General features: G+C 38.0%; 1 protein-coding gene across 2 annotated transcripts in view; it reads right to left on the bottom strand.

Moving 5' to 3' along the window:
• The window catches only part of Girdin (protein girdin), a 245079-nt gene that overhangs the window by 166200 nt on the left and 65227 nt on the right, over nt 1–13652 (bottom strand). For both annotated transcript variants that reach the window (XM_089093322.1, XM_089093323.1), the window contains exons 5-6: nt 12961–13101; nt 2559–2710 (exon numbers count right to left, since the gene is read on the bottom strand). In XM_089093322.1, coding sequence (XP_088949448.1) covers nt 2559–2710; nt 12961–13101 — 293 coding nt within the window. The remainder of the gene's footprint in view (nt 1–2558; nt 2711–12960; nt 13102–13652) is intronic.

Here is a 13652-nt window from a genome sequence, read left to right as displayed (position 1 = left end):
ATCAAGAAGTAAAGAAATCTGAATAAAAATCACACTATCAGATATCAGAAAACCCTGCTACAGAGGTTTCAAGCTCCTATCTACAAAAATATGGAATCTTGCAGTTTTTTTTTTTTTTTTTTTTTTTTTTTTTTTTTTTTTTTTTTTTGCAGAAGTAGGATAATCACGGATATGTGTTTATTTGTTTCCTTTTCCCAGGAGCGATCGTATCGAACCAATGATCCTAAAAGATTAGGAGAGGACTCATTAGAACCGAAATCAACAGTTACAATGCCCTTTTTAAGTGTCCAAAAAGATTGGAGGGCAACTAGCCCCCTCCCCTCCCACGTCGCTTTTTTCCCAAACGCATGCGATCAAAATTTGAGACAACCACTTGAATCATCATAGTTGACAGGTCAAGGGCAGTCAGTTAAACAATTTGCCCATTGTTTACACATTGTATTTGTTACTGCGAAATATGCGGAATTTTTTTAAGGGGAATTTTCTGCAGGGGGGGGGCTTTTACACAGGGAAATTTCCGTAAGGAATAAAGCTTCCAGGGTAATCTCCACGGGGAAATTTTACAAGGGGGAGGGAAGGGGATTACCTGGCATGATTTGAAAAACTGTCAGAAATTAAACTGAAAACAAAGTTTTTACAGCAGAATTAAGCAGTAACATTAGACCTTAAAACAAACAGAAATTATTTCTTATATGAAGGGGGCTTCCCCATTCTCAATTCTTGCTCTTTAAGCTAAAATTTGACTTTTCGTCACAGTTCTTTAAGGGCGGCACCTGAAACACAAAAGCCGTTGAATTTGAATAAGAAATATTTTTAAAGAGCCTCAAGACTTCACCGTAAAGAACGAGCGTTGAAGAAAAGCAGCCCCCCCCCCCTTATATACAGAATAATTTCTGTGCTTTTTAAGTTTCATGTTGCTCCTTACCTTAGGTGGAAAAAAAGCTTGTTTTTTATTTATCCTGCATTATAAATGACGCTATTCAAGTTCATTTTCCAAATCAAATGGATCCACTCTTCTAGGACAATAAGTTTTAGGAAAAGCACAAGATCAGTCGAGGCTGTAAGCTTAGTGGAAAAAAAAATTACTGATAATCCATTCTTTGCCACATAACGTACAACTTAGAACAGCACTTGTTCCACCACGTATGATTTACTTCCGCCAAACCAAGCCTCTCCGTGCCACGTGTGGCGAGCGTTGCTATGTGTAGGCCTACACTGTCTTTGAAAGTAACCACGGAAAAACAAGGCCTTGCTCTTAGCTTGAACCTGTGGTTAGTCAGGATCTTAGGGTAACTTCTACTTACAGAGTAAGATAAATTTCTAATAATAATAATAATTTATTTATTACCCATTATAAAAAGAAGTGGAGTACATCAAGAACAAAAAAAAAAAAAAAAAAAAACAACAATAAAGCAAACTCACACACTTAATAATTATTTACATAAAATGACGTAAATTATGGTGCGCAGTGAGACCTGCAGATAACGACAGCTTTCCCGCAAGCACTGTCACTTTTTTCCGTACATCAGGGAGGCCACGATATTAGATGCCGGTTCCGGAACCACGGAGGAAGGCACAAAAGATACCGAGAAAATTTAAAATATTAAGTCCGGATAGATTTCAGATCTTTAGGCTTCGAAATTGGAAGAAAACCAGATAAAAAAAAGAATAGAATGATCGCAAAATGAAGAATATAATTTCCCAAGCGCTTTTCTATTGTACCTCCCTCTATTTGCAGCAATTTTTTAATATCCTATCTGAATTTTTTTTTTTTTTTTTGCATTAGAAACTGTCAGAGCCTAACGTGTTTGAGATTATTAGTAATATGAAGACCAAGCCACCGAAAAGAAGAGACACAGGGAATAGAGAAAAAAACACAGTTAAGAGGGAGACTCGCACTCAAATTAAACGAAGTATATTCGCACTATTCAACGTTCAACATAAGCCCAATCCGTCTGAACTGGTCTGAGATCCAGCTGAGAGAATGTGAGAGCCCAGCCCTAGAACGACTGACAAGGAGAGCATCGTCCGCAGAAGCAAGATGGAAGATGGAAGCGTCGGCATTCCATCAGAAATGAAAGTCGAAGGCAAAGATGAAAGAATAGGAGTAATACATAACTGACAGAATGTCAGTTACTCGGCCTATTTTACTCTTCAAAGAAAATAAGAAAAAAAAAAAGATTGCCGTTACTAGATGACTCGTACACTTCTTCCTCGGATGATTTATATCGCAATCTTATTTAATATCGCAATCTAATCAGAACTCAAATAGCGGCAGTTGAATTTTGTTTATTGAAAAATAAAATTACAGCTATGAAACCAGAAAGATACCGTATGTATCTAATAGATATATATTTTCCTGAGTTAAAACAACAAAAATATGTAGTTTTTTTTAATATTTTGTTAATATTTATTTCTACTACTTTAAAAACAACCTACTCAGTTATTCCTTTTTCCTGCTCCTCGTCTCTCTGAATTAGCAAGTTTTGCTAGCCGAAAGGTAAGAATTCCTCACCAATAATAAAACATATTTTCAGGTTTTAACTCAAATTACTTACAGTTCTTGTCGAAATCTTCTTAGTTTTGCTTTCAGATCGGCAAGCTCAACAGCTGTATGATGTCTATCAGACACTGAACTGGACGTCGAAGACACAGATGACGGAGTTTTAACATCGGTGCTGACTTCTTGCAATACAAGCTGCACAACTTGCTGGAAGAAAAAGAGCAATTCAAAGCTTCAATAACAAAAAAAGAAAAAAACACAAGCAAAACATCAACAGGCGATTATCTATTTTACAATTATCCAAACTGCTAATTATTTAATTTAAATAAAACTGAGCCATTTTAACGCCAAATTCAATCAATCCATTTTTTTTTTTTTTTTTTAGAATCTTAGCTTCAAAATACTTGATTGTCTTTTAATTTTTTACATTCACAAGGATATTTCGTAAAACAATTATCAAACCAAAAAGCAACGAAAAAAAATATATATACTCAACTGTGACAAAATCAAAGCCCACAGTACCATCTCTTCGAATTCCCTTTGTTTCTAATTATATGGACTTAATGTATCGTTAGAGTGGTTCAAAAGGCTAAAAACTTCAGAAGGAAACGAATGGGTTTTCATCGATAATGCCAGACAAAAGACGCACAGCTCGAAACCAGTGTTGCCAACGCTGTACAATTGTACCGTTTTTGGTACAATTTGGAGGTCCTGATACAATACGGTACATTTGGAAATTTTTTGGTACAATCAAATTTTCCATTACATGTCCTTCAACAGATATCCTTTCTAACTGGGATATCGGTTCAATTTTTAGTTTATCGAAAATTTTCTTCTTGTTGCGGCAAAAGTTTAACCTACTCTTCAGATGGTACAAATCAATCTCTTGTGGTACAATTTTATTTGAAAAACCAGTACAGTTTATTTCAAAGCGGTGGCAACACTGCTCGAAACACAGGTCTCACAGAATTGCTGATTCAACTCTTTCAAGTGTGCTTAAAACTTTCTGAATATTTTAGCAGATTATAAGCCCTAAACTAAATTCAAAACCAAAAGGTTTTTAACAAAACAATCAAAGGTTGTTTCCTGACATACTCCCTTTCCCACCCCATACGGCCCTGCAGTGAATAAGCAAGATTAATTGTAGATTATTTTTTAAATACCAAGGTAAAGGCTTCAAAATAACATGTAGTCCCTATGATATGAATCCCAACTACACCTCTGCTTTTGAGAAGTTTTCTTCAGTATCCAGTGTTGTTAATATAATTTATACACTAAAATACATGAAAGTGCTGTCGTAATATATACACTTCCGAGTATATAGAATACTATAACGTTGTGCTACGCCAACTTAATATAGCCTATACTTTATTTAATGTCACTAAATAAAAATTAGTTTTTTCACAAATGAAAATAAAAGAACCCAAGTTAAAACTTAAAACTAACACAAGCTATATCAAATTGTAAGGGGTCTATCGATCCAAAACACCTTCTCTTTATTCTAAACTTTAACTTGTGCTTTCCTAAAAACACTTTACAAGAAAAATACCCCGTTGGTAATTGCAAGTATTTTAATGAAATACAACAGCCTTTCTAAATATTTGAACTATCAATTCAATTATTTTAAAACAGATACGAGTAAATTATCCCTTTCATTCTTGAGGCATCATAATAGAAAGCTAAAACTCGGCGTAAAGTGCGAAGGTTGAGAGGGATGGCGGCTAATCAATTATTGGGGATAATTTTAATTAGTTTAGATTTGAAATTTGCTCTTTAACATAATTACAAAAAAAACATTTCATTTTTCATTTCTGTTCGGTTTTAAGATATTAGATATGTACATTTTCCATATAGTAAAGTTAAGTGGAGCTCGTCCGGAATAATGCAGATTTTGTCTGCTGACCGCGTGCCTCTGGATATAGGGTCCTCCCTAACTAAAGACTCCGATCAGGGTGGCTCCAACCTTTTGCGGCCGGTGGAGCCCATCTCAGGAATCTCAGTAACTAGGTTAATCTAGGTCTAATCAGATTCGAGGCCTAGGGCCTGTTGGGCTAGCAACCCTCCACCTGAAACTAAGCGCTACGAATAGTGCCAAAATAGCCGCGGATTCGGATTTCCTTGTAAGATCTCGACCATCTTGCATCAATGGACATTCTGCTAACGACGTTAGAAAGACAGACAGATTAAATCTTCTGGACCAAAGGGGGTTTCAAACAGCCACCTGGAATGTTTTGACTCTGAATGCACCTGCATCAAAAATCTATTTTCTGAAGAGCTTTATAAGAATAAAATGGTGATTACCGGTCTCACAGATACCCCTCTTACCGGAAGCGGAGAAGAACAAATAGGCAACAATCATTTGTTGCTCTGGTCTGGAGGGAGCATGAGAAGGAACGGCGTTAGCCTTGTGCTTAATAGCCTCACAAGAAAGGCATTATTCTTGCGCAAAGCCATATCAGACAGACTAATGAAGACCCACTTTGGACACAAGCATGGTAGGATGACCACCATCGTATGCTATGCCCCAACCAACGATTCCGCCAACAAAACCAAGGAAGACTTCTACTCAGCTCTGACCAGATGTCTCACGACAGTGTCTCCCTACAATATAACTGTTTTTCTCAGTGACTTCAACGCCACAGTGCATGAGGATATGGGTGTTTAACGTGGCACAATTGGTCCTGTATCCCCCGACCCACTTGATGATAATGACCTTCGCCTACTTGAATTATGCTGTTCCCATGACCTTATTATCACAAATACGTACTTCCAACGCAAAACTATCCACCAGTACACGGCGTATAGGAATGACGGTTGCACAATGAAGATATCGATCACGTCATAATTTCTAAACGCTGGGGGTCATCACTGAAAACTGCAGGACCAACAGAGCTGAACAGAGCTCGGAAATGCAGATCGCAGGCTTGTGTATGCTGAAGTCCAGCTTCACCTCGAACGACAACGATCGGAAACAAGGTCAGTCGCTGCAGATACTGGGAAACTTAAGTAGCCGGATACACGCCTCAAGTACAGTAAAGAGGTATCGAATCACTTCGAGCTCCTTAGCACACTTAGCAGCAGCGAAGACGCCTGAAAGTATTTTGAATCGCAGACGAGCAAAGCAGCATTACTGGTGCTTGGCAAGAGAATTTTTCCAAAGAAATCGTGCTTAACTAATGAAACGCTGCAGGCCATAGAGCAAAGACGGAGGGCAAGACTCTTTGATGACATGGCCACTTATCGAAGGATTAATGGAGTGCAGAACAGGCTCATTCACCTGGACCGAACTCAGTTCGTTGCAAGTAGAGCTGATGAGATTGAACTAGCAGCAAAAAAGACAGACATGGGTAGTCTGTTCAAATATCTCCAAGATCCAACAGAATATTAAACTCCCACTTTGGAGCCTGTCCTCTCCAGGGATGGGACAGTCATTTCTGATGAAGGTTCCTGTGGCAGGACCACTTCTGCTCGCTCCTAAAATATACCAGCCCGTCTGTCCCTCCAAATGATAGTCTCACCCAGTCTAGCAGTCAAAGATCTGAAGCAGATGTTTTTCTAGATGCGCCCTTCAATGCCTCAGAAATCGAAAATGCAGTTAAAAGGCTAAAAAATGATAAAGCTGATGATATCTGTGGCTTAACCTCCGAACTGCTAAAATATGCAGGCCCTACAACGCTTCTGTTCCTCCACACCCTGTTCTCCGTAATCTGGCAAACTGAGATAATCCCCGGAGATTGGCTAAGGGTATCATTATCCCTTTGGAAGCGGAAAGGCGGCTCTAGAAGCGACTGCTCGAATTATCTTGGAATAACTCTGCTGTCAGTTCCCGAAAGACTTTTTTTCAATGGTCGTGCTGGATCGATGTCAGAATATTATTCGTAGGATTCGTCAATCAGATCAATCTGCTTTTATGTAAGTCGGTTAAACAATCGAACAGATTTTTAAAATTCTATAGGTATTAGAAAAGGCTACGGAGTTCCAACGTAAAGCTTTTTTTTGCCTTCGTGACTTTCGTGCTGCGTTCAACTCAGTGAACCAAAAGGCTCTTTGGCTTATTCTAGTACTGACTGACCTCCTTGAGAAATACTGCGGATTCTTCAAAGCTCTACACCATGGTACAGAGAGCTGTGTTCAAGTCAACGGCTGGTGCAGCCCGTTCTTCCAAATCCCGACAGGACTGTGTCAAGGCTGTGCAGTGGCCTAAGAACTCTTCAATGCCATCATAGAACATTTTTTGACAAAGGCAACTTCACGTATCTTTTGGGCTCGAGCTTGGAGATCGTGTCATCTCAGATGCTGATTTCGCTGATGAGCTGGTCATCTTAGCGGACTCCGTGGATCAGTTGCTGGAAACACTTCGGATCTTACCAATGTGGGACTGCAAATAAACTGGAATAAAACAAAAATTATGGCTATAGACCCGTCTTCTCCTACTGTCAATTCTCCAGCTACCCTAGACAGAACAAATAGCATTGAAGTTGTCCAACGGTTCACCTATCTGAGCTCTATAATTTGCTTAGATGGATTGCTTCTCCCCAAGCTGCAAGCAAGGATATCCAGACCGTCTTCTGCCATGGGCAGGCTGAACCGTCACCTTTGGGGACAACCAAACATCAGTCGTTCAACAAAACTGCGGATTTGCAACGCCCTTGTCGGTTCTGTAATGCTTTATGGGGCTGAAACGTGGCATGCATCAGCCGTAACACTAAAGGCCATCGATGTATTCCAGACGAAGAGGCTGAGATGGATCGGAGGGGTAAGGTGGTTTGCTAACCAGGCAGATGAGCATACCTTATGATGGTTCGGACGCCTACTTCGAATGCCTCTGCACTGACCCCCACAGACGATCTTTGACTTTGACCTCACGGAAGCCGGTTGTAAGCGGCATCGCAGCCGACCAAAGAAACGATGGTCCGACATCCTGTCCATGTTTCTGGCGATGGCAAACATCAGACCGAGCGAAGCACGAACACTCGCACTTGACCGAAGCGGGTGGAGGAAACAGACGCCAGTCTCTACGCCGAGCAGCGCCCGGCAGGAGACCTAAGTCAAGTCAAGTCATATAGTAAACGCACACACCTGTACCAAGCCTTGGTCTCTAAGCTGAAGTTTCATTTTTCTATCATTATATTTGGATCCAGGATGTGCTTATTAGAGCTCATTTATTTAAAACAGTAAATTATTTTAAAAGCACAATTTCAACTTTAACATAAGGAGTTGACACAAACTTAAACATAGGGGTTGGGATCTCATTCATAGTTAGGCCATATATGCTCGTCTTTAAAGTTTAGTATTGCTCTTTACTGTCGTCTTAGAAAACTTGCCCTGCAAATCCTGTTCGTTAATTTGTTCGGTTGAGGGAGATGTATCTCCTTTTATCCTCTTGTTCTTCATGCTGGAGTTTAACTTGAGCTTAAAGGAATGAGCCACTTCATTCGCAAACCGCTGTGATTAAAAAAGGAAAAGAAAAGTTGGACTTTGTCAAAAAGGGTTGGTGGTTGAAAAGGGCCGAAGCCTGTTTGTATTTGTATCATTAGGGGAGGGTCAATGGATCTTTCACGCAGGATGAATCTTCAAATACAAAATAAAATCAATGAACTTGTATTTTGTTACTTTAGTAGAGAATTTTCTTGGACTAACTTCATAATTATTGATTCTCATCAACCATTTTTATTCAGGTTCTTTATTAGTTTAACTAGTGAATAACAATCTAGTTTTTCTTGCTGATTTTAAAGACATAGGTATTATTAACTACAGAGTTACCTTTTAAAAACATTTCACATAAGAAAACATCTGTGGTTTAGGGGATTCCCACCAGAAATGTGTATTATTATGAAAAAAAATCACTGATTAACCCCCACTTTAAAAAATGCAGATATTTAGAATTGAAAAATCTTTTCGCTATCGTTGGGGTCAGAAGCTTCATTATGGAAGGCTCAATATTGGTTATTTGAACATTAAAAAGGTACTTCTGTACTGGTCATCAAATCTCGTAGAATTTGTTTTTGAAGAAAAATGGGTGAAGCCAGCAATTATTCCTACGGCAAGGTTCAAGAAAGCGTGTCACATTTTTAGAGAAAGTTACAAGATTTTGAGAACTATGTTTTGGTCTTTTGTTGGGGAGAAAGCCTGCCCCCTGTGGAACCCAAGAGAAGCACTTTTCATTGTTTTTTCTTTTCTAAGTTTGGAGATAGCTAACGAGGGCAACTCACTTTCAAAAATGGTAACCATCAGGTGGCCCATAAAGTTGCACGGTGTGGTAGAACGTACCATGGCGTGGAGGAACAAAGCGCGACAGGTGGAATTTAGACACGCAGAAGCGAAACTTGCCTGAGTGTGACAAGACACGCCACAGCGTGGCACTTGAAGGGTAGGCCAGGCTGGAGGGAGTTGGAAGCTCCTAGAAGGATACTTGCATCAACCGCTTTACCGCTTTTATCAAAAAACGGCTTGAACAAATAAATTGCGGTTGATTACACATGAGACTTGTTGACATAGTAACGAATACACACAAAAAGCTCAAGGGAGGAAATGTCAATACTGGTGATGTCTATTGTTTCAACAGAAAAAAAATATTTGAAGACCAGTTTCAACGCGGTAATTAAAAGATCTCTCTTTTTTGTTCATTTACAGAAAATTAAATTAACCAGATTTCTTACTTTTAAATTTTAGTTAATAATAGACAATGGTTGTCATTAATTGTCATTAATTTAAAGAATTAATAATAGACAATAAACATGCAAACTAATCGAAGATTAGTAATTCTCGGCAAATCAACACACAAGTTAACGGCTTAAACCAGGATCAACCTAACTCCTTTAGTGAGAAGGTTGAATTTATGGCGGAAAAAATTAAAAACATTAGGTTTTTTTTAATCAATAAGTGATCTAACTAGACATTTATCGTCTTAAAACCAAACTAAGCTATACAATATATGAGTAAAATACTGTTGCACCATCATTTAATGATATTATAAAGAGTTAATTTTTATTTTATTCTTCTACATTTATCAACAAGTTCCAGGGGACAGAGCTTCACCGGGCAAATTTTAAACACACAACGTTTACCCGGCGTATCCCCCCCCCTGCGGGAAAATCCCCACGCAGAAATGCAATCCTCCCATACCCTGATTCCCACAAAAAAAAAAAAAAAATTGTGCAATTTTTCTAGGGTTTGTTGTATTAACATTCATTTTATTTAATTTTTTTGTTCAGTCAATCCGCGAATTAGTGCCTACGAACTATAAAAAGGAAAAACATGATAAACAGCCCAATAAGAAAGTGAAACTAAACTCCTGCAAAAATCATTAGAACTGGCAACAAATCCGTGGGGGTGGCAACATGATATACTGGATTTCGCAGTCCAAATAACACAAATAAAATAATAAAAAAGGCTTTGGAAAAAACAATTTTTCTGAGTTCGATACTTAAAAACATGTTTTACACCAGGATTTGAAAAGAAGAATATTTGGAGCACATTTCACCAGATTAACGGAAGACTATGGCTACTAACCAAATTTCTTTCAAGACATTTATCAAGCATCGAAGAAGAAAAAAAATAAATCCCTCTTATAAAGTAAGAATTTTGAATAAGTAATTATAAAATCGCAGCCGTCGACGCATGTTAAACCCACCGAACTTAGCTCAAGGCCCCTGAGCTGCTTGTGGCCGCCACCTTCTTTGATCTGGCCCACGGGGTAAAGCTTCATGCTTGAACAAACTTTAGGTTGGGCACTGTCATTTTGGGTTTTGATGCGACTTCCTCTAAACATTAAGAAAAGCCACAGCTTTCAATGATATTGAGTAAGGGTTTGGAGATAAAATTTTGTGATGTGTGCGTAACAATTATTTCGTACTTCTTTTTATTTCCTTTTTAAAAACGTATATCAGTACCAAGCCAGATTTTTTTAATACATTTTTTTTAAATCTGCTGATTTTTGCAGATTTTTTTTGAATATATTATTTTTTTTACCAAGACCCGCGATTCGGACAAATGGCTTGGGAAATAAAGAAAGAATTCGTACTAATAAGCGAAACAACAGCAGCACTGACAAGCTGAAACGATTTTTTTCCTTTGACCTTCTCTAAAAAAGCCCTCCAGGCACGTCATGAATCTCGATTCAAAGCAAATGACAGAAGACAAATTGGCTAGGCTGGACAAACTAATACATTATTTCAAACCTAACCAGGCGAAGGAAAAGAGGCCATAGAATCGTGTCTAAGATTTAATGACTGATTCCAAGGTCTGATATGGACCAGACGCCCTTTCGCATCAAACAAAGAAATTTCCGAACAACGCTGCGTTCTCCTGTTCTACCATCTTGCAAATTACAAAACACTGCTTTTGATATTCGAATCTTAACGTGAAGAATAATGAAGTTGCAAACCTCTTGAAATTAGGGTTCAGCATCGGTTGAAGATGAGTTTTGGCACCAGTGGCACATCCAGGAGGGGGGGGGGGGAGCGCCCCCCCCGAGCGTAGTCCAAAGTAAAGTAATTAACTTAATTAACTCAAGTTTGCGTTAATTAAACTTGCTCCTAACGCAAGTTTATCGGATCATCCTATTTTGCCCCCCCCCTCAAAATTCCTGGATTCGCCCCTGTTTGGCACATTACTAGATGAAAGGTAACCCAGTTTCCCTCTCCGAAAAGTCATTCTTTAGCTATATTTCAGCCTTCCTCATGCATTAAACCTAGTGAAATTTTCATCATTAGACAATTTTGAAAATCTCTTTTGCAGTAATCAATCCTGCTAGAATTTTACTGTGGAATGAAAATAAATACTTTCAGTGAGTCATGTTTATACTTTCAATGATCTTCAAATCCTACTGGGTGGGATGGGCATGGGGATTCCCCTGTGTGTAGGTGCAGTTATATTTCCAAAACGACTGAAAATAAAGGAATGAAAAACTACTTCGTTTGTCCATAATACGTAAACGCTAATCCCAAAAAATATTGGCACCTGTGGGCAAGAGGAAATCCAATTATCATCAGCGATCAGACTAATAAAGATACTAAAGGGGTTACCCCCTAGGTAATAAGAAACAGAAGATTTACACTCGTAACCCGTGGAAATAACTCATTAAAAGTTTGCATTTTACAGAAAACACAAGATGCATTAATGCCAACATCTAGACTATCTTTTGGTGGAGTATTTTCTTTGCTAATTGGTGTGTCAACCAAAAATATTGAAATCAACATTTTAATGATATGAAAAACTTTATGAGAATAATATCAAAACTAAAGCCCAAGAAAAAGTCAGACTTAGACAAAAGTCAAACCAAGAGCTCTTGGCTTTCAAGTTCATGAAATCACTGCAGTTGAATATAACGCAGGGTATTGCAAATATGCTCTAATGGAAATTTGTACACATGACTAAATCTTCCTATGTTTGATAAGGTACTCACACCATAGTCACCTGGCTTTGCATCTATAATTAGAATACCCAACTGTGTTCTTGAAAGAGGGATGGAAAACCCTTTTTATGAATGCAAGCAGTTTTAAATAGCAGCTGAACAAAATCCTTTGATTGAAGGTAGCTGAACCAAAATTGAAACGTCTATTTTTTCTTCATTAAAGGTAGGCTACATCTGCGATTCTCATTGATTTAAAGTGTATTTTTAAAGTTTCTCTTGTTTTTTTTTTAAGTTGTATTTTTAAAGTATTGACTTTAAAAATACAAAGTATTACCTTGACCAGAAGTACCATGTTCTCAACATTTTACAAAAGGTTGACCTATGGATATTTTGTTCTTACAGAGGATCCTCCTCATAAAGGTGTTCCTGCCAGCGCGAATTCAAGAACATAAGTCCTTAAGCAACAACAAATAATAAGCTTTAAAATGGATGCAACTTAAGCATTATTCATGTGAAAATAACTATTCTAAATTATTCTAATTCTAGGGTAGGAGGCCGCAAAGGCTCAAAGAATTCCAAAATAGACAAATAAATACGGAGACCAAATTTAGACTATTGCTGTTTGGTAAGTATTTTATTTAGCAAATTTATATTTATGCTGTAGGAAGCAAAGATTCATTGAAAGACCATAAAGCGATTTTACCCTTCGTTAGGTGTCTTTGGAGATTTTTAGAACAAATCGATGGTACTCCTGAAGGTAATAGTTCATACCGTTAACAAGCATGAGCTTTAGAAACAAAGGGTACTTGTCGGTTACCCGAATCACATTCAAGAATTACTTTAGGTTACATATGCATTGGACTTGGACAGAATGCATTGGACTTGTATAATTTGGGCTATATATTTGCACATTACGGGGGGGTAGGTTACGTTAGGTTGTGTTAGGTTTCCATAATTTTGTTTCTAAAGTATTATTTTATCATCATGTTTTGTTAGGTTTCATTAGCATTAACCTAACTTCACTTTTTGGGTGTATTTGGAATAACCGACAAGTACCGAATCAAAAATTGATAATGAAAGATGCAGGGTGTCAGCAACTTACCGAGGCATAATCATCTCTTTCTTTAACTAATCGTTTTACGTGGTCAACTAGTATAACATACAAGGCATCTTTCTGTTCAGGTTCAATCTTACTCGGGCTTGACCATTCACTGCACCATATTGAACGGGGGTTATCAGTTACCTAAAAATAAATAAATAAATAAAGACACTCAGATGTGGAAAGTTCGTAAAAATCTATTTTGGCGGTCCAACATTATTTTTCTAGAGGGAGTTTAAAAAAAAAAAAACAAAGAAAAAGCAAATTAATAAAAAAAAAAAAAAAGAAATTATGGGACAATTTATACTTTTGCCCGGTGCCAACAATGATGGATGGTAAAGAGAGTGCATTGTAAGAGACTAAAGAGAGGCTGAAGCGTCCTCACTCACCCCAAAGGAAAGACCCATGGACAGGAGCAAAGCCCAAAGTTACTGAAACTCAATTGAAGCTTTGGGGAAGCCTACAAGACAAGCGGAAGCCGAACCAGAGAGAAAGGGAGGAGAACAGAGCCAGTACGGTCTTAGAAATTATTTAATACTGAACATGCGCCACAATACTGGCTGTTGGCCTTGTTAGTGGTCTGCAACAATATTTTTACCAAAAAGAAAATCAATGTAACGAAGTCCAGTAACAAGAATGGTGAAAGATGTACCCAATTTCAATTTGTGCGGACAATGCTTGAATAAATGGAAAAT

Source organism: Artemia sp. Qi Xiang Cuo, chromosome 8 (genome assembly GCF_049724085.1).
Source record: "Artemia sp. Qi Xiang Cuo chromosome 8, ASM4972408v1, whole genome shotgun sequence".
NCBI lineage: Eukaryota > Metazoa > Arthropoda > Branchiopoda > Anostraca > Artemiidae > Artemia > Artemia sp. Qi Xiang Cuo.
Note: the sequence above shows the minus strand (reverse complement) of the source record. Positions and strands in the feature narration are given on the sequence as shown.